General features: G+C 46.0%; 4 protein-coding genes and 4 non-coding genes across 9 annotated transcripts in view; 5 read left to right on the top strand and 3 right to left on the bottom strand.

Annotated features, from left to right (window-relative positions):
* Positions 1-7,759, bottom strand: part of CCDC180 (coiled-coil domain containing 180) — a 29,266-nt gene extending 21,507 nt beyond the window's left edge. Inside the window, exons 1-10 of the mRNA XM_025166149.2 lie at positions 7,385-7,759; positions 4,834-4,953; positions 4,350-4,543; positions 3,138-3,226; positions 2,745-2,854; positions 2,511-2,639; positions 2,000-2,110; positions 1,809-1,904; positions 1,195-1,358; positions 189-308 (exon numbers count right to left, since the gene is read on the bottom strand). Coding sequence (XP_025021917.2) covers positions 189-308; positions 1,195-1,358; positions 1,809-1,904; positions 2,000-2,110; positions 2,511-2,639; positions 2,745-2,854; positions 3,138-3,226; positions 4,350-4,543; positions 4,834-4,941 — 1,121 coding nt within the window. The 5' untranslated portion in view covers positions 4,942-4,953; positions 7,385-7,759. The remainder of the gene's footprint in view (positions 1-188; positions 309-1,194; positions 1,359-1,808; positions 1,905-1,999; positions 2,111-2,510; positions 2,640-2,744; positions 2,855-3,137; positions 3,227-4,349; positions 4,544-4,833; positions 4,954-7,384) is intronic.
* Positions 7,760-7,893: 134 nt separating this feature from the next.
* SURF6 (surfeit 6) lies at positions 7,894-11,964 on the bottom strand. Its single transcript, XM_007420569.4, has 5 exons — positions 11,796-11,964; positions 11,085-11,308; positions 10,437-10,673; positions 10,020-10,105; positions 7,894-8,953 (listed from the first exon to the last, which is right to left on the bottom strand). The coding sequence occupies exons 2-5, from the start codon at positions 11,176-11,178 to the stop codon at positions 8,270-8,272; spliced, it is 1,101 nt and encodes a 366-aa protein (XP_007420631.1). The 5' UTR covers positions 11,179-11,308; positions 11,796-11,964; the 3' UTR covers positions 7,894-8,269.
* Positions 11,965-12,690: 726 nt separating this feature from the next.
* Positions 12,691-20,092, bottom strand: MED22 (mediator complex subunit 22). 2 transcript variants are annotated; one of them, XM_088147056.1, is made up of 5 exons: positions 19,919-20,092; positions 19,127-19,251; positions 18,607-18,687; positions 18,149-18,357; positions 12,691-14,424 (listed from the first exon to the last, which is right to left on the bottom strand). In XM_088147056.1, the coding sequence occupies exons 2-5, from the start codon at positions 19,247-19,249 to the stop codon at positions 14,064-14,066; spliced, it is 774 nt and encodes a 257-aa protein (XP_088003182.1). In that variant the 5' UTR covers positions 19,250-19,251; positions 19,919-20,092; the 3' UTR covers positions 12,691-14,063. The 2 variants fall into 2 exon arrangements, with proteins under 2 accessions (XP_088003182.1, XP_007420633.2); XM_007420571.4 differs by having other exon boundaries at positions 14,109-14,464; positions 19,919-20,087.
* Positions 20,093-20,869: 777 nt separating this feature from the next.
* On the top strand, positions 20,870-24,996 carry RPL7A (ribosomal protein L7a; the record flags this gene model as incomplete). The annotated part of the gene is made up of 7 exons (XM_015887927.1): positions 20,870-21,014; positions 22,203-22,352; positions 22,935-23,075; positions 23,365-23,444; positions 24,097-24,227; positions 24,481-24,550; positions 24,828-24,996. Coding segments are annotated over 7 exons (822 nt in total), but the record flags the coding sequence as incomplete, so codon positions are not given.
* On the top strand, positions 22,057-22,131 carry LOC112540586 (small nucleolar RNA SNORD24). Its single transcript, XR_003084679.1, has one exon. It is a non-coding gene; the product is annotated as a small nucleolar RNA SNORD24 (small nucleolar RNA).
* Positions 22,793-22,858, top strand: LOC112540588 (small nucleolar RNA SNORD24). The gene has a single exon (XR_003084680.1). It is a non-coding gene; the product is annotated as a small nucleolar RNA SNORD24 (small nucleolar RNA).
* Positions 23,165-23,241, top strand: LOC112540585 (small nucleolar RNA SNORD36). Its single transcript, XR_003084678.1, has one exon. It is a non-coding gene; the product is annotated as a small nucleolar RNA SNORD36 (small nucleolar RNA).
* LOC112540584 (small nucleolar RNA SNORD36) lies at positions 23,936-24,013 on the top strand. The gene has a single exon (XR_003084677.1). It is a non-coding gene; the product is annotated as a small nucleolar RNA SNORD36 (small nucleolar RNA).
* Positions 24,997-25,189: the final 193 nt, after the last annotated feature.

Raw genomic sequence — 25,189 nt, 5'->3', positions numbered from 1 at the left:
ACAGGTACCTCCAGATGAATTGTGAAAGCACTAAATAGGTTAAGTTTCCTTACAGTGTAACTTTTGGGTTGATACCTGGCTGCTAGTGTAATTGGAACGATTCCTTCCAACCTTAGCTCTATGCGTCAACTGCCCAGGTGGGACTCTGCAGAGAAGAGAAGCTGCGTTCTATTTTTATGTTCACCTACCTCAGAGAGAATAAAAGTTCTATTCTTTTTTGAGCAAGCGATCGCTGATCTTCTAGCATGTTCTCCAGTTCCATTTTCACAGTACTTGGATTCTGTATCCCTTCACTTTCCATAAACTCTCTGTAAGATGAAAGCAAACTTCAAATTACGTTTTGCAAGGAATGGCTGATGGTTTGGTTTTAAAAAAAGTAAACAGTTTCAAAGGACCACAAAGGGGATGCTGAGTACAGTTTTATTTTCTAGATCAAGGTTTTTCAAACTCTGTTCTGCAGAACCCTGGGGTGGGCGGAGGAGGAAGAGGAGGAGGAGGAGGAGTTGCTTACTCAAATGCAGCCAATTTTCTGTCACTAGAGCTTTGCCTAGTTCTGGGAATTTTTTTAAACAGGTTCTGTGGCTAAAAAAGTTTGAAAAGCCCTGCTGTAAATTGCTTTGTCAGAAGGCGATTTGCTAGGTCACTGTTACTCGACAGTGCCACCAGTCCAGATGCCCAGAGTGGCCTGCAACTCTCAAATGACCCAAGAACCTGAAACACTGCATCAGGTTCCCTGAAGCTGCTGACTCAGCCTCAACAATCACACCCGTAACATTTTTCAAAAAACAGGGTTGCAGGGAAAGAATCTGGTAGGGCACATGCCTGATTTTGCTTGCGTGTGCTTAAGCTTATAGGGCCAGATAAACAGACAACTTCAGATGTTTTAAACTTCAACTCTTTGTCAGCCTCAGCCATTGTGACCAAGGCCATGGGATGGCATGGGAGTTCTTCAAAAGATCTGCAGGGCACTAATTTGCCTGCCAAGACAGCAGAATCCCATAGCAAGGAACTGTTTCAAAGACATCCCAAAGTCCCAATCCCTCTCGACCTGGACCACGCGTTAAGGGAAATCACTAGATTATATCCTGGAATGCAATCTTATCATCTGCCATTTCTGGGGTTCACAAGGCCCTCCACAAGGGTGCCTACTAAGATGAAAGTACCCTAGCCCTCTTCTCTTGCCACACTCCTCACCTGAAACTGGAAATTATATATTCCTTCTGCATGCTTTTCCAGATCTCCTTCCTCTCTTCCAGCTGGCATCGATAGAAGGAGTCCCTCTTGAGGTTGGCTTCCATTAGATTAAGGAACAACTTAGATATTGCTCTCCGATTGGCCAGCAGAGCTTGGTTTATCATCTGTGAGTGGAAGACAGACATACGGAGAGCCAGTTTGGTGTACTGGTGAAGGTCTGGACTAAAAACTGGGAGAGTGGGGGCTCCTGCCCTTTTGGTACACAAGCCTCCTGGGTGACTTTGGGCCAATCATTCTCTCTCAGCCCAACCCACCTCCCAAGGCTGTTTTTGTGGGGAAAATGGGAAGGCGGAATCATGACGGATGATGCCTTGAGTTGTAAAAAGAAATAAAGGTGGGATAGAAATCAAACCCGTGAACAAACCATTGCACTACCAAAGAAACTCAGAGCGGGCACTGACATGAGTCTGCCACTCTATTATAAAACTGTAGGTCTGTGGAGTGCCTGGGAGGTGAAGGCCAAAGGTGGGGCTGTTTTAAGGACTTGCAGACGGGTATTAGGTTTCCATTGATTCTTACAGCAGACCCCCAGACCTTAAGAAGAAGGATTTTACCATGGCTTCATTGTGTATGAATCTGTGGACGTCAGAGGATAAGAGATAGGCAACGTCTTCTAAAATCTTGGTGTATTTGCTTAATATGACTGTGATCTGGAAATCCAAGCAATGGAAAAAGAATGGTTGCTTGCTGTTCCTCGCAAAACTCCTCTTTCTAAACTTAGCATTCATCTCCCGTCTGGACTTACCCGTTCTGCTCGCTCCACCTCAGCCTGGCGTAAAGTTTCATCCAGCTCTCTAATCCATTGCCTCCTCTTCTGGGCCTCCTGGAAGACAAGGGCCCACATGTTCTCAAAGTCCTGGAAGGAAGAAATGCCCTGTGACACCTCTGCATTCCCAAGTGAAGGCTGTAATCAAGCACCATCACAATACCAACTGTTTTACAACAAGACTTTGAGATAACTAGCCACATATTTCCTAATACTTTTACTCTGGAGAAACACAGGTTTAGGGTACCAATCTGGAATAGGTTTCCACTTCAGGTATCCACAGAAAAGCGTCTCATATCCAACTACTATTTCTCCCTGAAAGATGCAGCTATCAGCAGTTTTAGGATTAAAAACATTCTGGAGGGAACAATTTTCAGCAGAGTAATTTAGAAAAATGGTCTGGTTCAAACTTCAAGCTGTTTTTTCCCCCCCAAAGAGGGAAAAGTAAGCACCTGGGACTGAGATCTTTGGAAAGGAAGGACCCACTTACCTGTATGCTGTAGGACACTAAAGTGATGTCACTTTCAGAGGCACGAAAGAAGGACTCAAAAGCCTGATCTGATTCTGATAACTGGGTCAAAAATAATTTCCCAGGCTTCATGTAACACACTTCCATTTCCTGAAAAGAAAGAAAGTTTGGCAGATGAAACATGACCGGCTTGGTTTCTGACATAACTAGAAAGAAAAATGAAAGTCTGGCAAAAGCTAAAGACGGCCGCCTCACCTTTCCAACACGTGCCAACTCCTGCCTTAGGTTCGCCACACCTTTTTCGTGACGCAACTTTTTGCTCTCGGAGATACGTTCAATGATATTGGTGTTTCTTTTCTCTGAAACTGGAAGGAAGGATTTCAGACCATGACCAGGATCCCCCCTAGTGAGTTAAGCCATGGTTTGTTTAACTACTGTGTATTAAGTGGCTGGATTTTGTAAAAGATTGTTTCCTGAACTTCTTACCAATCATGAAAATAGGAACAGAGTCAAGAAAAACATAATATTGCTCCTCCATATTCCTAAATGCAAACTGGGGTTTTGCAGTAATATAATTAAATCAAAATGAATGGATGTATTAGCTCAGCACAAATGGCAACGTCTACAATTAAAAATGTTAATATTTACTGATGACATCGGCTAGGCCTCTGACTTCCCGGGCGGCAATTATGCAGGCACTTTCTTGAGTCTTTAGATGTGCCAGAGTCATAGCCTCCCTGAAATAGAAAGGAAAAAACTCAGAAATTTAGCAGAGATATTTGTTAGGAAGAACACAGAAGGAAACAGTGTGCTAAGTCTGGTCCAAACTCCATCTAGGCCAGCCAAGTGAGTGGATTGCTAGGCTTCTAAAAGGCCAATAACTTGCATGTCCGTGCTGACTACAGAGAAAGGGTGTCCTCTGCAGCCATCTGGGAAATGTAGGCTAATTAAAAAAAAAAAACATAAAACCCTTAATAATGTTTTATTAAGCAGACTAGTGACTGAAAGAGCAATCTGTTCTACTGTCAACCTCTTTGATCTCCATGCTACCTGCAGAGGGAATCAAAGGAATTTGGGCAGCTTCATTTGACTAATCCCTCCCTTCCTGATATTGAAAGTTTATCCAGACAGCCAACATAGGAAATGTGAATTTTCATAAATTTGTCTTTCTTAAGGACATCCCAGCCACCTGAATTTTGCAGCAGCAAATTCTATACATGCCAGTATGCACCCAGACTGTTGGGTTCACCCACAGTAAAATGAAGTGTTAAGGAGGAAAGGCCCCAGATACAACAGGCATGGGCAATTGATTTATCATTAGGAAATTCTCAGATATTCAGCCCATATTTCTCAGGAAGTATCGTTGAAAAAAAACAAATCTGATATTTAGTTTGTATTTGTACGCAGTCAAGACGGGTCATCCTTTTCATCGGATCTAACAGCCTTGTTCTCATCTTGGACCTCTATTGCTTCCTTTCGATTGCTCGGCTCTGCATTTTTGAGCCTAGAAGCGTTGCTCTAAAATGAAGCAGGTTGGTGAGTTTCTACAGGGCAAAGATCCCTAAACACACCTTGTGCTCTGACCCAGGGATCAACAGCACAGTACCCGTGGACACCTTTGGATGGTACCCAATGATCCTAAATGAAAATAGCCCAAATCTTTCGAGGTAGCCAAATTTTGCATACAGTAATCGCCGTGTTCTTGCTTGAGTTCTCACCAAATGCTGGCCTTTTAATTTTTTGTTTTTAAGTTCCATTCTTTGGACGAGGGACGAAATGGCAGGGCCAACTACCAGACGATCTGGCTGGCATCTGGTTTAGGAACACAAAGCACCCCAGTATAGTACAGACATTCCTTACTTGTATTGTACTGGATTTTCAGTGAATTCATCGTTGGGCATTGCCTCGACCCACATCTGCTGGCGTTTGGACAAGAAACTATTGTTTGTCATTCTTTCCAAATCCCTCACCAGCGGGATCCTTCCTGGAAGCTGCAGGACTTTGTGCCGGGCGATCTTGCTCCTCGCCTCCCCGAGAGCGTGTACCAGGTTGATCTTGGCCAAGTAAAAAAGAAAGAAATAAGGAATCTCCTCTGAAGGAATACCAGCAAAGTGTGTGATTCAACTGACTAAAAAAGAGGGAAGCAAAGTTCTTCCAAGTCCCATTGATTGACTGATTAATTCCCTTTTTTGGTCAATCCCATCAAAACATGTTACAGAAACATAAAGTACATCAGTGACTCCATCTGCTGAGAGGATAAGGTAGAGGGGATTCTATAGATACACAATAAAGCTGGGGGGGGGGGGGAGTAAATTAACTCTTTTAGCTCCTGCAGTCTTTGTACCTCATCATCAAAGATCTGTCTGTAGACTTTCCCGCTGGGGAGGACACGTGGAACCCCCACCGGGGTCATGGTGGAAAGCACGTGTGAATTCTTGCTGGATTTACACATTTACTAGGTTATCTAAGAAGCAGTAAACAATGTTAGAAACAACTGAATGAAAATATTTTCCCGAGGAAATGTCCATGGGATGGGGGTGGGGGAGAGAAAGCAGAGAGACAAAGAAAAATGCAAAGGAGAGCATGTACATTAAAGCTGAATAAAACATATTAAGGAGAGAAATACTTCTACATTTGTGTATTGACCTATTGATCTAACAGCTTATCTTATGAAAAAGTCCCTCTTCGTAACAACTGAATTAATAATTGTGCTAAACAATGATTTCCTTCATTGTAGTTTGCTGACGAAGCCACAACTGATCAAGTTCACACCACATTATATGCCAAATCACAGTTAACAAACTGCAATGGCCAGGTTCAAACAATATGCTGAGCCAAAACTAAAATACACAACCCAGCTGATGAAAATCAGTATGAACTAGTCACTTCCTTAGATGGGTGCATCTTGGTTTCAAGCTTGTGAGTTCTGCTACAATTGCCCCTATGTTTGCTGTCAAATTTGCAGGGTTTTCTCAATGTGTATTAATTTTGGGTATTCCAGGATGATTTATTTTATATTTTAAAATGTATTCCTTTGTTCTATTGGGAATGCCACTGAATAAAGGCACGCTTAGATGTAAGTTGCAGATTGTTCATACCATAAAGTTATGCACAATTTAAACAATAGATACATATTTAATATGTCTCTACACCACTTCCCCTACAGACGCGTCTCAAAGCCACAGGGAAGAAAGCAGTAAATGAAAGCAATAAATCAGTGTTGAGATGCCTTAAATAGATGGGGATGAGGAAAGGACAGCAAAAACAGAGCCTATTTATTCACCAACACCCAAAGAAGGTCTGATCAGTAAGTACGCAGCCTTCATTGAAACCTGGATCTCTATTTATTGAACATCAGCCTACACACCCAAACGGATTTCCAATTTTGCATTTCCGCACCCCAGGGTAAAGACTCTCTCAAGCCAAGTTTGAGTCCTAGGGATCTTGTGGACCCATCTGCATCATTTGTTCAGCAACAATGCAAAAGCAGTTTGCTGTTCCAGGGTCTCCTAGTGGTCTCCTCTCCAAACAGGAACCAGGTTAGATTTGGGAGCCCAGCCCAGCTCCAAAATCTGGGCTCCTGATTGCATCCCAGTAATGCTACTGGCAACTCCACCGAGGTGCACTGGTTTTGCCTTGTTCCCGCCCGTGGGCTTTCCTGGTGGCCTCCCATCCAAATACTCAACATATCTGGTCCTGCTTTGTTTCCAAGCCCAGGGAAGGCCAGTCAGGTCCTGCCTCCTCGAGACCCCCCCCATGGAGGCTGTTGCACCCCAAGAGGCAGGCAAGGGACTCCATGCAACGAGAAGCGAAGCTATGACGCTCCAGGCCACCCCCCCTCCGCCCCAAATTCCGGCCATGTTTTCGGGGGCGGCGAGGGGGGAGCTTCCCCCGTATTGCTCATACGGCAGCAAGGTGGGCACCGGCGACGGAGGCCGCGTCCTCCCCCCGAGCCCCCCCTGGCAGCGCCGACCCACCGACCCGCAAGGCCGCTCCAGCCCTCAAGGCCCGGGCCGGCGTCTCCTGGTTTCCTTGGTAACCCCAGGCGCTCGGGTGAAGAGCGACCTTGTCTCGCGAGAACCCGCGGGAATCCCGAGCCGGCTTCCCGGTCCTCTCGAAAGCCGTTGCCGTGGAGACGCACGCGGTTGCTGCGGGAGACAGGGAAGAGCCCTCGGATGCTCTTCGCTCCCTCTTTGGCCCTTTTTCTGGGGAAGAATCAATAATGGCGGGGAGTCGATGGCCTCCCCCCTCCCCACGCCTCGCACTGAACGAGGGTTTAGAGTTTGGCATTGCAGTACCAGAAACATTCAATCAGTTCTGCATTTCAACCAACCCACCCCGTGCAAGACAGATTTGTGCTCTTACAAGCGAGCACCACTATTTGCACCACATATCATGCGGGGATAGCATTAACTTTACTCTTGTGACTCAATGCATGGGGTAAATCCAAACCCATTTTGTGTTCAGGGCTCAGTGAATTGCAAAAACCTAGAAAGTAGGTTAATTCACCAACCAGGTTAAGGGTCGTGTGTGAATGCAGCTGAAGGCTAAGCCACCAGCTGGGTGCATCCATGTCTAACCAAGTCAGTTACTGATTTTGTAATTGCACATGTCTTAATTAAAAGATTACCACAAAGATTAAGCATGTTATGGGAACATAGCCACCACATGGCTTCTTGCTTTGGCTTATGTGCTGTGTGAACCCAGCCCTTGTGGTGTCAAAACTAATTTAACTAAGCCCCATTGTGCCAAGGCAGCTGATGGTTTATTCAGTGAACCACAATTAAGCCAACCATGATTTAATGTGGAAGCTGCTTTCCCTCAGTGGGCCAACCAAATATTTTATCCTGATTTTTTAAAAATCTTAACAAACAGCAACAACTGAGTTGGTGTACCTCTAATGCTGCTACTTTTGATAGGAAGAAGGGGGGGGAATGAACATCTACCCGCCGGCATTTCTTGTTGCAGCACAAGCACGCATTCTCATGAGATTATGGAAGAACAAGCTGCAAACACACCCCAGGAAAAGCTTGTAATTTAAACAGCCTTCTGGTTCTGCACCCCTGATTAAAAGGCATCACACTTGGATAAAAAAATGTTTCCTTGAATTCAGAGATGCTCCATCATGGAATACCACGCTTGGACGGAGGAACTGATCCGCCTTTCGTGGCATTTGGCTGACCACTGCTGGAAACAGGAGAAGTTGAGCTTCATTCACCTCAAGCACATTTTTACCTTGAGGGACACATACCCCATTTTTTCAGGAAATGTAGCCAAAAAGATTAATGCCCAAGCCAGACAAAATCTACATACTGTATGATGTTTAACCAGGTCCATTACTCACACAATGAATGTCCATTTTTGTTTACTTTTCAACACGTTGTAAAAAAACCAGGCAATTGGGTCGATTTATGGTTCTGTGTATTATACCAAATCAGACCATGGGTTAAATCAACCACCAAGCTGAGAAATGCAGCCAGGGTAGAATTTTTAATCATCTCTTCCTTGCTTCAATTTGCTCCCAAGATTAAGGTGATACATTTCGTCCTCCCATCCCACGATTCGACTTAAATTACCGAAAAGGGTAATTTGATAGACAAATTCTTTGGAAAGAAAGACCTTCCACCCTTGAGGTCCTTCTCAACCCGAGAGTTGACCCAAAATGGACTTGGCTGCATCATCTCCATACGCCATCTGATCAGAGCAAGATTTTTATGAATTCCCTAAAATCCACAAAACTGTTCACTCAAACAGGCACCCATCCCAGACTGGGTTAAAACTCAGTTTGAGTTAGGGCTGGCTTTCTTCAGATCCTCAGGCAGGATGCGGCCTTTCTTCCGAGCTTTCGCCTTCTTCTTCTCGATCTTGGCGAGCTTCTTCTGCCGGAGGTTCTTGCGGCGCTTCTCCTGCCGTTGCTCCATCCTCTGCACCACTTGCTCGGTCCGCTTCTCCCACTGCCTCTGACGCTGGGCCTTGCGCTTTTCCTTGCGTTTGAGGGCTGCCTTCAGCTTCTCCTCGTCATCGCGGATCTTCACACCTTCTGCCTTATAGAGGACGTTGGTCCACTGCATCTTGGCCTCCAACTCCTTGGCTTTCTCCTCGTCCGTGGCCCTCAACTCTTCCAGCTTGGCCTTCCGAGTCTCCAACCGGCTCAGGAGTTGCTTATAATTCTTCCCAGTCAAGGGTGTGATGTTGCCTTTGATGGCTTTTTTTCTCTCTTCCTTTTTCTTCACTTTGTTAAGCTCCTCTTCTGCGCAGACCTCCACTCTGTTAAACATGACCTCAGCCTTGCTGTCCACCTGCTGGGTCTCCGAAACCACGGCAGTTGATGCCTCTTCTGTTGCTTTCTTCTCTAATTTCTCCTTCATCCTTATCTCTTTCCTCCGGCGTTTCTTTCTCTCTCGCTCGTATTTCCTTCGCTGGCGCTTCTCCAGCACAGCGGGGGACAGCGCTTTGGAACTTCCCTGCAAGGAATGGGAAACAGTCCAGAAATTGAAGGACATTTGATCTACCTTGCCCAACTGGGCAGTCTCCTGCCACCTAGCATTGTAACTCCCAGAATTTCCAAACAAAAACACCTAAAGTTGGAAATTCTGGAAGCTGTAATGTGTCCAACATCCACCAAGTGTGGCAATCCAGAAACTCAACCCTGCATTCAGTATCTAGCTACCAGAAGCTTCTCAGATCTGACACAGCTAGATACACTATTTATTGCAGGTTAAAAAAAAAAGTCATGTATTTACAGAAGAAATGTCTTCATTCCATATTTTCCAAATGTTTTAGTCTGTCCTGGAATCATTGATTCCTGCTTCATCACCTTCAGCCTTTACACTATAGCTGAGAAATCTGAATTGTAGAGTCTGGATACATTGGGACGCCTAGTTGGGGAAATTTGGTTTAGTAACATAATAATATAAACTAAAATAGTATATAAAGTTATACAAACTTGTGCCCGCTCCCAGTTGTTGAACTACAGTTCCTGGCATCTTCTTTGCCACTGGGCACAATGGTTAGGGCAGTTGAGAGTCATAATCTAACAGCATTTTAAGGATAGCAATTAACCTTTGCTGATTAAAGCTATACCACTGAGACAAATGAAAACACTCTAAATCCTGTCTCTGCAGAGAAACAGTTACTTTTAAAAGCAGAAAGAGCTTCTAGCATGTCCTAACCCAGTTCAAAATGCTGGGAGGAACTAGAATTGTAACCTAACAGAACTGGGAGTCATCATGTTAGAAAAGGCTATTCTAAACTAACAGGACTCTGTCATCAGCATCATACAGAATATATATAGACTTTGAACAGGAAGATACAGTTTATTCCAGTTTAAAAATCTGGCCTTCTGCACTGATGGGACTATTTTAAATGGGATGTGAAAAGACATGGAATCACCCCAGGGCCTGTCCCATAGAGGTCAATGGTTTTACTCCCAGATAAGTGATATAAGACTGAAGGTAAAGTGATATAAATACTCATGTTCTCTTCCAGACCTTGAAAGCTATTTTTTTAAAACGTATGTCTCAATCATACCTTCCCAGAAAGTTCTTGAATTTTGTTGTGTAGCCTCTGGCGCAAGAAATCCATTGCAAAACTTGTGCCAGGTGCACTCTTGCTTCCTGGGTCGATAAAAAAAAAAAGATTAAAAATTATAGCCTGTTCACACAACACACCACAAGCCCTACCGTGATTGGTTTGCTGGCTTTGCGTCTGCCATCCATACCAATTCATACTGTGAATTGGAAACTGCCATTTGTGGCTTCGTATCCTGCATGAACCCAGGCAGTGAAAGAAGATCGGGAAAGGCTGGGGTAGCATGCCAACCTGTTCCAGCAGGAAGCTCATTTAAACACCACTTATTTTTCAAATTTCAGTAGCCATCCATGCAGACCAGAAACAGGATTTCTCTCCAACGTGTTCCCATCATTCCCCCTTCCATTACATTCTTACCTGTAACACCAGGCGCTACAGAAGTTCCTTTTCCACTTCCTTCCTCTCCCCTGGCACCAGGTGTGATCTGAGAAGCTGACCCCGGCTTCTTAACATCTGCTGGTTTGGCTGGGGACGCTTGGCTGAATGTGCTCACCGGAGCAACCATCACAGTACTTTTCTTCTTCAGATTCTTTCCTTTCTTTTTCTTCTTCCTGGGCTGAGTGCTCTCGTCCCCCAGCCTGCTCCCTGGAACTCCTTTGAAAACAGACCAATGGATTTCCCGTTCAATGAGAAAAAACAAAGATAAATCAGTTCCCCTTGCCTAGAACCAACTCTCCCACCTGCCCATTTTAGAAAAGGACCCTTGTTTGGGGCAGTAAAGTGGGTGTTTTCAAAGCCTCGGGTTCAATTCAATGATCAGGTAGAGTCAAAACGAACCCCAGTGCCTTTGCATAGAGATCTACAATGAGTTCCAAAAGACTCTGGAAAAAAAAAATGTGGGCAGTCTCCAGAATTCCTCCCTGCCAAACCTGTCTTAAAAATAACACCTTTATAGCTCCATCATTTCTTGGAACTAAATTAAATTTAGTGGGGAAAGCTCCAGATGGGATCGTTCTACGTTCCAGTATAAAGCAGGGAGGTCAATGGGTGTCTCAGAAATCGTACCAAATTTCCTTTTCTGTGGTTCACGGACTTCCTGGGTGCAAATCTTCTTCGCCAGCGTTTGCAAGTAAGAGTCCATAGTGGCTAAGCTGGCCATTTTAAAGCAGTGCCCCACCACGGTCACACCAGATCTTCTCGGGAGGAAAAACACCAGTGCAATTCCGAGGGTTTCACATCGCCGTTCAGCCTCTCACCCGCTGGCGAAGTCCACCGAATGCCCTTTTCTCCTGTGCCAAGAAACAACGGCCGATGAGCAACGGGAAAAAGTTTCATGGCGCAGCTACAGAGCTGGCCTCGGTCCATCTCCAAAGGCGGAAGGAAGAGTCAACGGATAAATATTTTTAAAGAGACGTCGGCTTGTTTTCAGGAGCTAACAAACCGCATTTTAGCCTATGCTGGATTGAGCCCAGCCTGGCTGATGCGCAAAACCCGGATTATGGCATAAAGCAGAGTTAAGCGGACTGTGGTTAAGCATGCCCTGCAAACCCAGCTCGGGAAAAGCCAGGCTGCGAACCTGGGCGCGCGCCCCCTCCTCTCCTCTCGCGCCCCCCAAACGCGGGGACTACCACTCCCATCCAACCGCGCCGGCAGGTCCAGCGAAGGTGGCTTTCCATCTCGCCTTTCCTTTGGCAAAACGGGGGCGGGGGCAGGCGAATTAGCAAGCAAAACCCGAACCGCCCGAGGAAGGAGGCGTCGCGGGGAGAAATGCACCACCTTGGGGGTCCGGAGCGGTTGCGCCCCGGCTCAGGATCGGAGGCGGCGAGAAGGCGCGGCGAAGAGCCCCGCGCAAGGTACGGCGCGCTCGGGCAGCCGCTCCCCACGTGGCTGGAGCGAGGCGCACGAGTCGATCCACCCCAGCCTGTTTTGCGGCCGGCTCGGGGCTCTATTACTGAGCCTGGGAAGATTATGGGATGGCGGGGGGAGGGCCAGGGGGCGGAGACGGCGGGGGGCCCCGCCCGCGGGGGCTGGCTCGCGGGGTTCCAGCGGTGGCGCGCGCGCAAAGATCGCCTTTCCTCCCCGCGCGTCCCCGGGCATCGCGTTCGGGCGCATCCGCACGGGCTTGCGCTGCCCTGCTGGAGGATGCGTGTTCTCTGAACGCGGCCCGAGCGGATGCGCTTTGCCGCCCGGCTAAGCAGAGCCGCCACCCGTTTCCCACCCTGCTTCGATGGGATAGGATGCCCCGGGATCCTTTGGATTAAGCAGCCAAGGCGCGGTCCTCTCCATCAACTAAGACTCGGGATCCCGTTTTCCAGTTTGGAGTCGGGGTCCCTAGTTTAATTAGCTTTTTCTTAAACTTCGCGAACCCCAAAGCAGCCAACGTTTTAGCGATGGCTTCGCCTGTATTCTTAAGTTTGGGGCGCAGGGCATCCTGCGGGCTTAGTTAAAGCGACTGTTTCGCACCAGCGCAGCCGTGAAAACATACTTCTGAAAGCTATAGGACGGATCTGCACCGAGCCGATTCACTAGAGCCCCAAAACATCATGCATTCATAACATGAATTATCTAGGGAAACAAACGTCTGAATTTTGCAGTTCGGTTTCATTCGACAGAGACCCTTTCCTGGTTCACACCGTTTGCGCTGTAAAGAACTATCCAAGCCTTTGGCGCCACCAAACTCAGCTAGCTTTATTTCCAGAGTCTTGTACAATAAGAAAAAGAATAACTATTAAAAAAAAGAAGAGACACAGTATACCTTACTATTACAGAAGAAAAACCCCATTGATCTCTTTTACATTTTTAACACTGTTCGTTAAACGTGCATCTAAGGTTGCCAGATTTTATTTTATTGTTAAACAGCACCAGCTCCTCTGCAGCCTGGCCACGTCCCTGTTGTTAAACTGAGGAAGAATTATTTGCTATCGACAATGTCGGGGCGCTATTAGATGCACTAAGTTGGTGAACATGTATCGCTGCAGAGGACAGAACGATTTTCATGGCTGGAAAACGACGACCCCAGTATGTACAACTTGATCCGTGGATCCCGAAGCATTTAAGAAACCCGGTGCGACCCTCTGAATCCTGCCCCCAAAAAGGGAAGCCGCGTCGGGGCTAACACCGGCTAGCAGAGTGAGCAATGTAAGAATTAGCTTATTCGGCTGATGAGGAGGAAGACGAAATAATACTATGACGTTCTTGGCGATCTGAACGGGCCAAACAAAGAAACCGTTTGTTTTACAGCTGTCCTTTATGTTGAGGTTGTTATAAACCCTTTTCAATAGCTGCTGAGGATGAATGTCCCATGTCCACAGCAAAATAACTTGGCCCACTTAACGTTTATGTCGGAAGGTACAGCAGTGCGGTAGGAGGAAAAATGTGGCAACTATCATGCCATTTCCAGAACAAAGAAAGCAGTCTTTTTTTTTAAAGAGCCATCCTGTTAATAGGTCGTAAACATACTGATATTTACCCGGTCAGGACTTTCTCTGCCAACAGCTAGAGGTAAAAAAAGTCTGACTTGCTTCATTAGTAAGTATTGCCAATGTCACAGCTGCTAAAAGATGTCTCTTCTGTTTAAACAATACTACCCACATCCAGAAAGTTAACCCGGACAGATAAAAAAATATTTAAAGTGATGGAATTTTGTTCAGCAAGTGGCAGAGAATAATACTTTTAAAAATCTAGAGAAGAAAAAAACAAGACTGCTTCCAAATTCCTATTCAAAAAAGGGAAAAAAACCCACACCCCACCCAATCTATTTTCAACTGCGATTCAAACAAAATAGAGAAAAGGATGCCTTAAACATTCTGCAATCACATCTCACGCAGAGGTGGAAAACTTGTGGTTCTCTTCCTGTGGCAACCAGTATTTCTGCTCTGTCTGACCTTAAGCCCTGTGGGTTGGATTTTCTGGGATTTTTAACTCAGCGGTATTTGGGGGGGGCAGGTTTTCTCCTTCTCGAAATAACAGAAAAATAGATCTCAACGACAGAGAGGCTGTTTTCCCAACCTGAGCATCTCTCTAAGGAATCTCTGGACCGTGACGTTAAATGTCCTCTTGAGGGCAAAAAGCGTTTTCCAGAATAGCAAAGCTGTGTTGAAACCACAGGAAGGCAGTTTCCAACGCCTGCTGAAAACAGGAGGTTAAAATGCTGGAACAGGTGACCCCTTTTAGGGGTGGAATGATGGAACAGGTGACCCCTGGATGATGGATCAGGAAATGATGGAACAGGTGACCCCTTTTAGGGGTGCTCCGGAGGACCCACTCCGTGCCCGTTGATATGCGGATGCGAAGGCGTTGAGCCCTGCGGGGCGGGAAGGTTCTGCTCCATCGTGCTGGTGGCGGCGGCCAGGGACGTGACGAGACCTTCCAGGGGTGACGCTGCTGGTTCTTGTCTCCAGTAGGCCTCAGAAAGAGAGAGATTGGGGGCATCACAGACGCCGTAGCTTTGCAGAACAAGACCCCCGTTAAGGCAGCGAGGACCATCAAGGAAAGCGACAGACAGGCAGGCAGGCAGGCGAAGGGGAGGAAAGCGAGACAGAAGCAACAGCGTTAAGAAAACAGCAACATCTTTCAGGAGGCGGCAGCAACACGTTGCAGCTCCTCTCTCCAGAACCAGGGTTAGGTGGGGCTCTTTCAACAAATTCATCCCAAAGCTATTTCGGAGACATTGTTCCACTGGGAGAAATCTGAACCCCGGGTATCATGATAGGAACAATGGCCACCCTGGTTTGCTGAAGGGGGGGATGACTTCAGATCAACCCAGAACTTGAAAAATGAGCTCTCTCAAGTTCGGGGCAGCAGGAATGCTCCCAGGCATGGGTTCTGGGGATTGAGTTGGGAGCCCACAACGAAAGAAACCAGCCAGCTTTGTGGGATTGTTTAAATCTGATTATCGTCTAAAGCACAAAAGAAATTCTTTTGACATCACTGATTTGTGTTAGCAGCCAGCATCGGTCACTCTGCACACACTTTTTGCTCTAAGTTGGCTATTGGGCAGTGGCCCACATTTGGCCCTGAGGCTTGTAGTTGCTAACCACAACAATCTTGAAAGGATAATTCCCACCCCTTTCTTTTTTTCTCATGGCATAAATATTTGGAGAGTTGACAGGAGTTAGTGTACGCATGGGTATCGCGTGAGAAATATGCTCACTGTCCTCCCCACCAGAAGGGTCAGAAGTGATGTCACTAGAAGGGGCGGAGTCTGGATTTTTAAAGAAGAGGGTTGGAATGGCAAGCTTTGGCAAGTGCGTGGCTCCCATTTTCACCCTTGAAAAGTGCCCAGAGCTGCCTCAAATCACACAGGCAGAATGCAACAGCAATATGGCTGAATTTTGGAGGTGCCCGAGCAGAGCTGGGGAGATTGTAGGGTGGGAATGGGAGCGCTTTTCCATCCAAGGGCCTTTGGTTCCTCTTCCCTCCATTATTTTGTAGGGAATCCTGCCCCATCTTCTTCCTTGCCCTGCCCTGAAGCAGACAGAAGTTGCAAAAGGATACAGACAAATTGCCGAAGAGAGAGGAGCAAGCTATGCATAAAAGACAGGAGGAGAAATAAGGAGACTCTCAAACAAGCCGTGGGTTAAAAAAATAAAATAAAAACCAGCCTGAGGTTGACATTTACCTTTTTTTTTTCCACCACAGTTTTATTTATAATAAAGCTGCAGTAATCATTAGGGGAATTCACGTATACTATTAGAGATACGAGAGAGACATAAGACCATCATCAAATGCTTAAATAGGATAAGTTTCAACTATCACAGATTGAGAGAGAGAAAAAGTTTTAAATACAAAACTGCATGTGGCTTGCCTTATAAGTGGTGGAGATACAGGATCTGGCCTGTATGGGAATAAGGCCTTTGGGATTTCTCAGCTGATTGACCCCTCACGCTTTGCCGTCGCGTAGTCTGTCCTGGGATTCTAGCCAGTGTAATTTCTAAACCATCGTTTATGATTCATTGCACTTTAGGAACCCAGCCAGTTGTGGTTCCTTGAACAAAACATGGCTTACCAAATATTTTAAAACCTAGCGTGCAGGACCGGTTCCTGTGATTCACACACAAAAAGAGGCCACTGACACGGTACAAACAATCTGTTCAAGCTGCCAAATGGTAAAGAGGAATTGATTTTACCTGATTCCTCACGTGTTGGCTGGGCTTCTATCTTGGGGAATGCCCAGTTGTACAACCCACCCTGCCTCACTCTGGACCCCAACACGGCAACCGTTGAGGGAGTCTCATCAGGGGTGCAAATTCCCCACTCCTGCGTTCAGCCTTCAAAGGGTTGTGACGATTTGTGCAAACTCATTTCCAGCTCATCTCTGGGCCAGAGGTGGGAGAACGGCACCAACTAGTCTAGTAACGCCAACAGGAACAGCTAATAAAGTCTCTCCCCTGCCTCCCATCCGCCTGCCAGCCTCCATTATTTCTTGCATGCAAATGCATTCTCTACATGCGTTCTTAAGGCACGCCTAGAGATCTTTGGTTCAGCTAAAAAGGCATCAGTATAAACCTGAAGGCAGAAAAAAACCTGAGTGGAGTGAAATGTAGGACCCACGGAGGTCACAATGAAAGCACCTATAAACACATCCGGACATACGACTAGCCACGCGTAAGGCTGGGCTCTACAGCGCACAGAAGTGTCCGGTTGAATCAGATCCTCAGTTGAGAGGAACTCAGCAGCCACCAAACAACACCTAGCCAACCTTGGCCAATCCTCACAGGCTAAATACTTGGATGGGAGACCACCAGGGTTTAAGACGACTGGGAAGCTGAAAAAATACCTCATAAGAAAGCCGTGGCAAACCACTTCTGTATTGTTAAGAAAACTACACTGAAGTCTTCATGAAATCATCAGAAGTTGAGCTTGAGGGAGACTTTTAAAATGTCCCCTATCCAGTTCAGTCTTTTTTTTCAGGAGAGCTGAGCCCCCTTCCAATCAAGATGCCACCTGACATTTTTATTCTCTAAAAATGCCAAAACAAAAGATTGGGATGGGGTATTATAAACATACTACTCCCAATTTTATTTACAGGGACTCAACTACAGTCTGTAGTCTCCACGTGAAGTGGAGGGAGTCAGGATAAAGTCTAAATGATGTTTGCCCAACGTATTTCGCTAGATTCGTTAAAGGCCTAACAGCGGCTCACATACAACCCACTAAACTTACAGCTTGTTTCATATATACCTTGATTTGGTTTCTCTTTCTCTGAGCATGTTGTTTAAACCAAACCCACTTGGTTCATCGATGAATCACTGCACTACATAAACGCAGAAGATGGGCTCTGGATATTGTGTGAAGACTGCCTATCCGATTAAATTAAAATTAAATTAAACAAATTAAATAGAATGCTTATTCTTCCTGGATATAGTAACTCCCCTCTTTTACCATATTAAAAATTACAATTCAGAGGCAGTTTGGGATTGCATGCAACTCTGGGGTTTCCATATGCTCTTATTCTATACCTCCGAGACCAGTGTTTTTCAGACTTGGCAACTTTAAGGTGTGTGGACTTCAACCCCCAGAGTTCCCCACCCAGCAAGACCATCCCACTTCTACCATACTAAAATAGGGAGATGTTTGAACTCGTATCACCCCAATTATGGGAGTAAGGTTGGAGAACATGCCACAGGTTCCAGACCCTTTCTCATTCAAAAATTGCTTCTAGCAATTGGTACCCCGATATCAACTAGGAGAGATGTTCTGTAGCGGATTAAGTGTAGATAACCACCAGAACACCTGGTGCTGAAAATTTTGGCCCTTTCTCAAAGGGGGGGGGGGGAGGATCTTTTAAAGGAAATAGTTGTGTTAAGCCTACAAAGGCGCTCAAAAATCACGCCACTGCCCTACCCCAAATCACTGAGTTAACCCCAGTTCCCAGTCTCTCATTTGGGAGATTGCAAAAAAGGGACCAGGAGTTGGCTGCTCCAGATTGCCATGGAGTGTTTCCCTTCTGAGTAGCTGCATGGAATTGCAAACCAGGAACTACGAGTTGCTTGATTTTTGAGGACTGCCAGCACCACCCCTGGAAACATTCATAATTTTAGGCGGCCTTGGAGTACAACCACTATCTCCAGTGTCAAAAAGAGGCCATGGTGTGGCTATCACAGGATTCTCCATGGATTTATTTGTACCTGGAAGAGTAATACTCCTCTTCCAGTTCGTAGAGATCGACGGAGATTTCATCCCGCAGTGCAATCAGTTTCTTGTCGCATTCCTCTTGCAGGGCTCGCAACTGCTGATTGCGTTGGTTGATGGCTTCGTTGACAGAAGGAAAGTCGTTGAGGATCAAGAATTGCTTCAGGTCAGAGACCAGCTTCATGAGGGATTCGCCAGCTCGGACCTGAAGGGGAGATCCACATATTTAAAAACATGGCCAAATTTTATCAGAGTTGTTAGCAATTTCAGTCATGGATTATCTCCTCCCTGCTCTCTTGGGGGGCAGAATTAAAACCCTGCTTGTTAGGGTGGATGACAGCATCAACTTTTCTCATTACACTGATTAAATTAAAAGGCAGGTTTGCAACTCATCTCTGAGCAGAATCACAAAAAAACTCTTCTACTCGAGAATTCTCCAATCGACCCCACTCACAATATTTGCAGCTCTGACGTGCATCTCATAGTTATCCTGCTCGCCTTGTGTTGCCCGAGAAACTTGGGTTTCTTCTTCAATCTGCAAAAGGAACCAGGAAGTGAAATCCAAGAATCTGCATGTTTTCCTGGGACAGAAGGGTAAATCACCTGATTTGTGAACCAGGGTGAGACTGTTCTCTTATCCAAGTCAACATCTTTTTTTCAAAATGCACGCTACCTTTCTGCAAAAGAAATGCCTACTTCGATTTCCAGGAACTATCACTTTATTCCTTCTGCTATGAAGTTCAACGTTCTGGTCATTTAAAAAGCCGTCAAGAATTTTCCCTGCCGCTAATGAAATCTGTTTCACCATTTCTTTGCGTTATGTCACTTGGTTCACTCACTAGAATCATCTGAAATTTTCAAAGCATGAGCAATATGGCAAAGAAACAGCGAACACTTACAATCAGGCCTGCAAAAATTTAGGCTGGAGAATTGAATTGGGAAGTGGGGAGGAAGGTCTCTTCTCACGTATCTACCTTTGCGGACTTAATTATTTCTGTGAAGTTGTCCATGATGGATTTGACGTCATCTTTCAGCCTCTTGTTGTAGGACTGAAGGAGAGTTTCTTTACTCTGGGGTAGGACCCGTTGCTGCGACATGGCTGGGAAAGGAACAAAACCAAAAAAAGAGAGAAAAAAACGAAAAAAGAAAACACAAATTGTCTTCACAAATTACAAGTCCAGAGAACCAGAGAAAAATGCGTTAAAAAAAAAATCTAAAACCATGTTTTAAAAAATGAAATATTGCCCATAAACATCACATTTCACTTTTCAGTGTTAAAATTTGCACTTTGCATCAACGTCATCAGGAGTCACGTGTTTGCCTCCGGTCTCCATCAATATTAAAAAGCAAATTAAGAAAAGAGACGCCATAAACAGTCCAGCCACTAACTGACGGCTTTTCCCAGGAAAGCAAATAATCAAAATGGAGGGTCTGTGGGCCAAATCTCAGAAAACGATACATTCGGATTCTATTTAACTAATCGCGGGGGCAGAACTGGAAGCGCGGCTGCCTTCACACGACGCAACGAACCCCAAACCACCCGCATTTTAACCTGTTGGGTCGAGCGGCTCCCGGTCACGCAGCTAATTCATGGTTTAGAATACTGTGCAAAAGGGGCAGCCTCCATTCCCAGCGCCGTGGGAATAAGGCCAATGAGGACTAGAGCCTTGCTCCCAGCATTTGAAAAACTAGAGATAAAGTAAAGTACGGCGAAAGTGCTTTGAGACAGCAATTCGACCATCTGAAAACTCACGCTCTTGCCTCACCTGCACCCGCCCCTCTTGCTCCCGCTTCTTAATCCAGCATTTCTAATCCGAAAAGGGCGCTTGTTTATTCCGTGGCAGCGCGGGGTGACGCGCCCCTCGAGGACGCTCTAGGAGTCTGCAAAAGCCCGGTAGCCGTTTATCGTCTCTATGATGAGAGCCCGTGGGCCGAAAGACAGATTGGGCTTCCTTTTCCGGATCTTCCCGCGTGATTGAGGGTTGACCTCTCGCGAGGCCAAGCGTCGCTGCGATATATTACCCGGCATGCACTGCTCTCTCTTTTTCTTCCTTCAGCCAAGATGGTGAGTCCCGGCGACGCGTTGGGTTTAGCGGTGGGTTGGTGGGGGGGATCTTTCAATCCGTCGCCATCCGCCCTTCGGAGTCCCGATTGGGAGGGCGTTACCCCGCATCGGAGGGCCGGGCACCCTACCGAACCCGAGGCAGTTTCTATTAGAAGGGAAAGAGGACGGGGAGCCGGCCGGGGGGGGGCTCTTGAGTTTCGGCCTCGCCCGCTTTTGCAAACGTCGGGTCGCCGTTTAGGCAGCCCGCGCGCTCCTCTCTGGGAGAAGCTGAGCTGCTGCTTCGGGCACATCAGGCACGCCGTCTTGCCGACTGGAACCAGAGAAACGGACCGGACGACAGTTCTGCTCCCCCCAACCGCTTTGATGTGATATGATATGATAGCGTTGGAAGTAATAGTCCGTCTTGGCTGGATGAGGTTAATACTTTAGGCTGGCCTAGGACAGTGACGACGATTTGATCTGAAGGTTAATATTTGTAAATGGATTCACGTTGCATGCGGCAACAGGCTTTCAGACCCGTTTGAGTGGCACGGCTGGGACCTTGAGTGTGGTAGCCAGCTTGGGAAAAGTCACCTTAAGATCTATAGGAGATGGTGCGTTTACGCCGTAGGCTAGAACCGGGTCGTTTGTCTGATCCGTGTTTTCCAGATGACTAACCTGCGCTTCACCTTTTCAGCCGAAGGGAAAGAAGGCCAAGGGGAAGAAGGTGGCTCCGGCCCCTGCTGTAGTCAAGAAGCAGGAGGCCAAGAAGGTGGTCAACCCTCTTTTTGAGAAGAGGCCCAAAAACTTTGGCATCGGTGAGTTGGGGAGGGGGACAGTGATGGGATGCAGGTCTTTCCTTACATGCCAAGGAGCTTGATCAGACAGGGAATTGGAGCAAAATTGTTTTTGCATCAAGGTGTTTTAATAATCTACTTGATCTTTGGACAAATGTGGAGGTAATTCCATTTAGGGAAAACAGACTCTGGTACTGTTCGCTTCTTTCAGCTGGCTGCTGCTTTCTTTCCACTTGAAGTTGTTGCTAATTCAGTTCTGCAGACTCTGGTTTTCGACTGCATTTCTGAGCTCCGTAAGCCACTTTAAAGAGGCACAATATGAGTAAATAAAATTGCTCGCTGGAATCTACGCAGTGGTGTTGGAGGCTTTTTTCTGAACCTTCTCTAAAGATGTTGCAAGGTGAAAACGCCAGCCATTCTGGCTTAAAGGCAGTCATCCTGTGGTCGCGAAGTGCTTCTGGCCACTTCAGAGATCCTCTCTCGAAAACCTTTTGAAGCAAGACCCTGAAACAAATGCATTTGCTACCTCGTTTAGTTGGTATTTTCCTGTGTAGCTAGATCTTCTGTGAGGGTGCTTTTACTGTATGTATCCTGTGCTGAAAGCTCTGTACTGACTGCCAGTTAGGACCAAGCCATTTGCAGGTTGTCATTGTAAGTTTATAAAGCCCTGGACAGCTTGGAACCAAGCTATCTGGAAGACTGTTAAGATCTGCCTTCCTGGATATTAACATTCTGGAGAAATTGCCCTATTCTGGCTGTAATAGCTGTTGAGTGAGCCTTCTAAAGGTTAGGGAGATCCCACCAAGGAACGCTTTCACTATATATTGGAAAACTTTATTGCTGCCCTTGATTCTTCCTGGAATTGTTTATTCTTTGTTGCTTTTACTATTGTTACTGAATAATGAAATGACAAGCTTGGAAGTTTCTTTATTGAAAAGTGGCATATAGATCTCCTAAACAGAGAGTCAGTTTAAAATATTGATTGAGGAGGGGAAGAGCCTAGTCTGTTGGGTTTGGCAGATCTGTCCGTTTTGGGGAAGTTTAATGTTCTGAAAAGGGTGCAAGCAAATGATGGAAAAGAATATTTGCTAACTGAGTGGCAGTGCTGACAAGCCTTTCCACCAAGATCTCTGATGCTGATGCCCCTTTGGTTTTTGAAGAAACCTCTAGCTTACAAACCAGTCCTCTGAGTTGTGCTGCATCTTTCAGGCCAGGATATCCAGCCCAAACGTGACTTGACCCGCTTTGTGAAATGGCCTCGCTACATCCGACTCCAGCGCCAGCGGGCGATCCTTTACAAAAGGTTGAAGGTGCCCCCAGCAGTGAACCAGTTCACCCAAGCGCTGGACCGCCAGACGGGTAAATCGTGATCTTGTTTGATTATAAGAGGAAGGCGACTGAGCAGAACAGCTTGTCTTACTGTTTTGCAAAGCGCAGGGCTACAAATTGTCTTCCTGTATAGGATGCTGTTCCTGGTGCTTATACAAAGGTTGCCAATGATAAATTTTCAGGGGAGGGAGGTTGAAAGGGAGATGGTCAACAGCTTGCTGGGCCAAGCCTCAAACTTTTTTCCCCTTCATAGCTGTACCTAAATACGGTAACTTACGGCATACATTTCATGGCACTCAGTTGCCAATTCAGAGTGTAGTAACTTATGTGCCAATAGAAATGGGATTTTGGGGTATGAATGTGCTGGCTAGATTCTAAATGAATAATGTGAGGTATATGAAAAGATAGGGGAGGGAGCAGACACCTTTTTGGGTTTAGCCTGAAAGAGAAAAGAAGGTTGTTCTCCAACGTGCAGATGATGGTAGCAGATATCTGAGCTTTCTTGATGACTCCCAACCACCAAGATCGCTGATGCACAAAGATCTCTTTTAAGAAGGTAGGAGGATGGATAAAGAAATTCTCCGGTTCTCATTTACGTGTCTTTTTCAACAGCTACTCAGCTTCTGAAGTTGGCTCACAAATACAGGCCTGAGACTAAGCAAGAGAAAAAACAGAGGCTGTTGGCTCGGGCAGAGCAGAAGGCTGCAGGAAAGGGCGATGTTCCAACCAAAAGGCCTCCTGTGCTGAGAGCAGGTAAACTTTTGAACATCTCTGTATCGTGTTCCTAAGCTCGGTTAGCTAAAAGGACAGTCTTCCAGGTTCTTTCTGTTGACAACTGGCTATTGCAATGATGTGTGAATTTCTTCACCTGAACTGCAGACTGAAGAGCAAATACACGAGCTTTTTAACCCTGAGCTTTAGCAGGTTGTTCTGTTCCTTGATGGCATAATGTATCCTAACGTGTTTCTAAAGACAAGAGCGCTGTATTTTTGTACAGCCTAGTCTGTGCTGTGAATTTAGTTTACTGATTTTTTTTTTCCAGGTGTCAACACAGTTACTACCTTGGTGGAAAACAAGAAGGCTCAGCTGGTGGTGATTGCACATGATGTAGACCCCATTGAGGTAAGCGAATGGGAAGAGTCTGTCCTTTTGTATTTCCAAAGTCCAAATTTTGTGCAATAGCATGGTGGAGTCCCAAAAGCAACACTACTGCCTCCAAGGCTGTGGGGTATTCTTCCCTTCCTCTTTGACAAACTAGTAGGGTGCATGTTAGTCTTGTATTTTAACAGGACTGGGGAAAAAAAGCAAGCAGTGAGAAAATGCAGGAATAAGGAATCTGGGACCTGGGTTCTCTTCCCTAGATTGCCCAGTGTTAATCTTACCCTCTTGGCTCCAGGATCCTTTTCAAGCATTTAAGGACTCAGTTAGGACTTGCCTTCCATTCTGTGAAGAAACAGCTCCTTTGCGTCACTCCGTGGCATTCTTTCCCCTTTCCTTCCACAGAGTGACTTAGCTATTTTGAAAAAAGCAGCCGGACAATTTGTGAGGCTGGAAGGGGCCATTGTTACAAAGCAGTTCTCAGAACCCCCTTGTGACTTGCTCAGGCTTGGCTACTGCAGTGATGTTTGAATTTCTTCACCTGACTCACCTGTGAAGAGCAAAACCATACGAGCTTTTTAACACTGAGCAATTGCCACTGACCAAGTCTCCACCCTCTGGCCAACGTAAAGATGCCACAGCACCCCATAATGGAAGCTTTTCTTCTCTGGTGCAGCTGGTGGTTTTCCTGCCCGCCTTGTGCCGAAAAATGGGGGTCCCCTATTGCATCATCAAAGGCAAAGCCAGACTGGGTCGCCTTGTCCACCGGAAAACCTGCACTTGCGTGGCCTTCACCCAAGTTAATCCGTAAGTAGCCTTTAATGGAGGTTTGATTATGGGCCTGCCAAAGTCCGTACACAGCAAATCTAATCGAGAGTTAGTTTGGATGGTAACTGAGCAGGTACTTCTTTCAATAACTGCTCGAAGCTCAGGGGCCTCTTGTGGGTTGTGGCACCGTTAGAATACCAGCTGAATATGCTTCTTGCGTTTAGCCAGTGGTCATCTTGAAATGGTGGCCTTGACCCTTGCAAATAGCCTGACCTTATCTTTTCCTATGCAGGGAGGACAAAGGAGCCCTGGCTAAATTGGTGGAAGCTGTCAAGACCAACTACAACGAGAGATACGATGAGGTAAGAACGTGCCTGTCAGATTTCTGGTTCTGTTTCTCTTCTCGGGGGTGATTCTGTTTGCGTAGCCTGCTAAAATGCAGTCAGCAGTCAGGTACTGAAGCGGCTTGAAATAAAGTATATGGAGCAAGCTATTCAGTGCTCTTAATTGTTAGTTTTTTAGTACTTCAGAAAGACACGTTAACACAGGCAGATGGAAAAACTACTGTAGTTGCAAAGATGCAGCAGTATTGCCGAATCTCCTTCTGGTTTTCAAATGCACCTTGCTTTTCTGTTCCAGATTCGCCGCCACTGGGGTGGAAATGTCCTGGGCCCCAAATCTGTTGCTCGTATTGCTAAGCTTGAGAAAGCCAAGGCTAAAGAGCTGGCCACCAAACTTGGATAGATGTATGTATGCAGGCCACCAAGCTTTTATGTACATAAAAATAAAATTCTAAACAAAAGACTGATTTTTTTGTGTGTGTGCTTCAATTACTATAAATTCAATTTTTAAAAAGGAGTGGCAGCTGTCTGTCCCCTTTTCATATCATTTTTGGGACTATAAACCGAAATGTACATATACCCCCATTTGCAAGCGAGATAACAGTATCTTTGCCATACATTCTGTTAACCCCCCATGCAATATCACTTTAAGAGATGAAC

Source organism: Python bivittatus, unplaced genomic scaffold, assembly GCF_059951505.1.
Source record: "Python bivittatus isolate LINGU-HERP-01145 unplaced genomic scaffold, Pbiv_v1 ctg000160_np1212, whole genome shotgun sequence".
In the NCBI taxonomy this organism is placed as follows: Eukaryota; Metazoa; Chordata; class Lepidosauria; order Squamata; family Pythonidae; genus Python; species Python bivittatus.
Note: the sequence above shows the minus strand (reverse complement) of the source record. Positions and strands in the feature narration are given on the sequence as shown.

Excerpts from the sequence above, each read along its gene's own strand:
- MED22 (XM_088147056.1), bottom strand. The coding sequence starts at position 19,249 with ATGTCGCAGCAACGGGTCCTACCCCAGAGTAAAGAAACTCTCCTTCAG. Across the intron at positions 18,358-18,606 it reads ACGTCAGAGCTGCAAATATT|GTCCGAGCTGGCGAATCCCT; the intron begins GTGAGTGGGGTC and ends TCTCCCCTTCAG. Across the intron at positions 14,425-18,148 it reads GAGGAGTATTACTCTTCCAG|GCCTACTGGAGACAAGAACC; the intron begins GTACAAATAAAT and ends TCTCTTTCTGAG.
- SURF6 (XM_007420569.4), bottom strand. The coding sequence starts at position 11,178 with ATGGCCAGCTTAGCCACTATGGACTCTTACTTGCAAACGCTGGCGAAG. Across the intron at positions 10,674-11,084 it reads ACCACAGAAAAGGAAATTTG|GAGTTCCAGGGAGCAGGCTG; the intron begins GTACGATTTCTG and ends CTGTTTTCAAAG. Across the intron at positions 10,106-10,436 it reads TGTAGCGCCTGGTGTTACAG|GAAGCAAGAGTGCACCTGGC; the intron begins GTAAGAATGTAA and ends TTATCGACCCAG.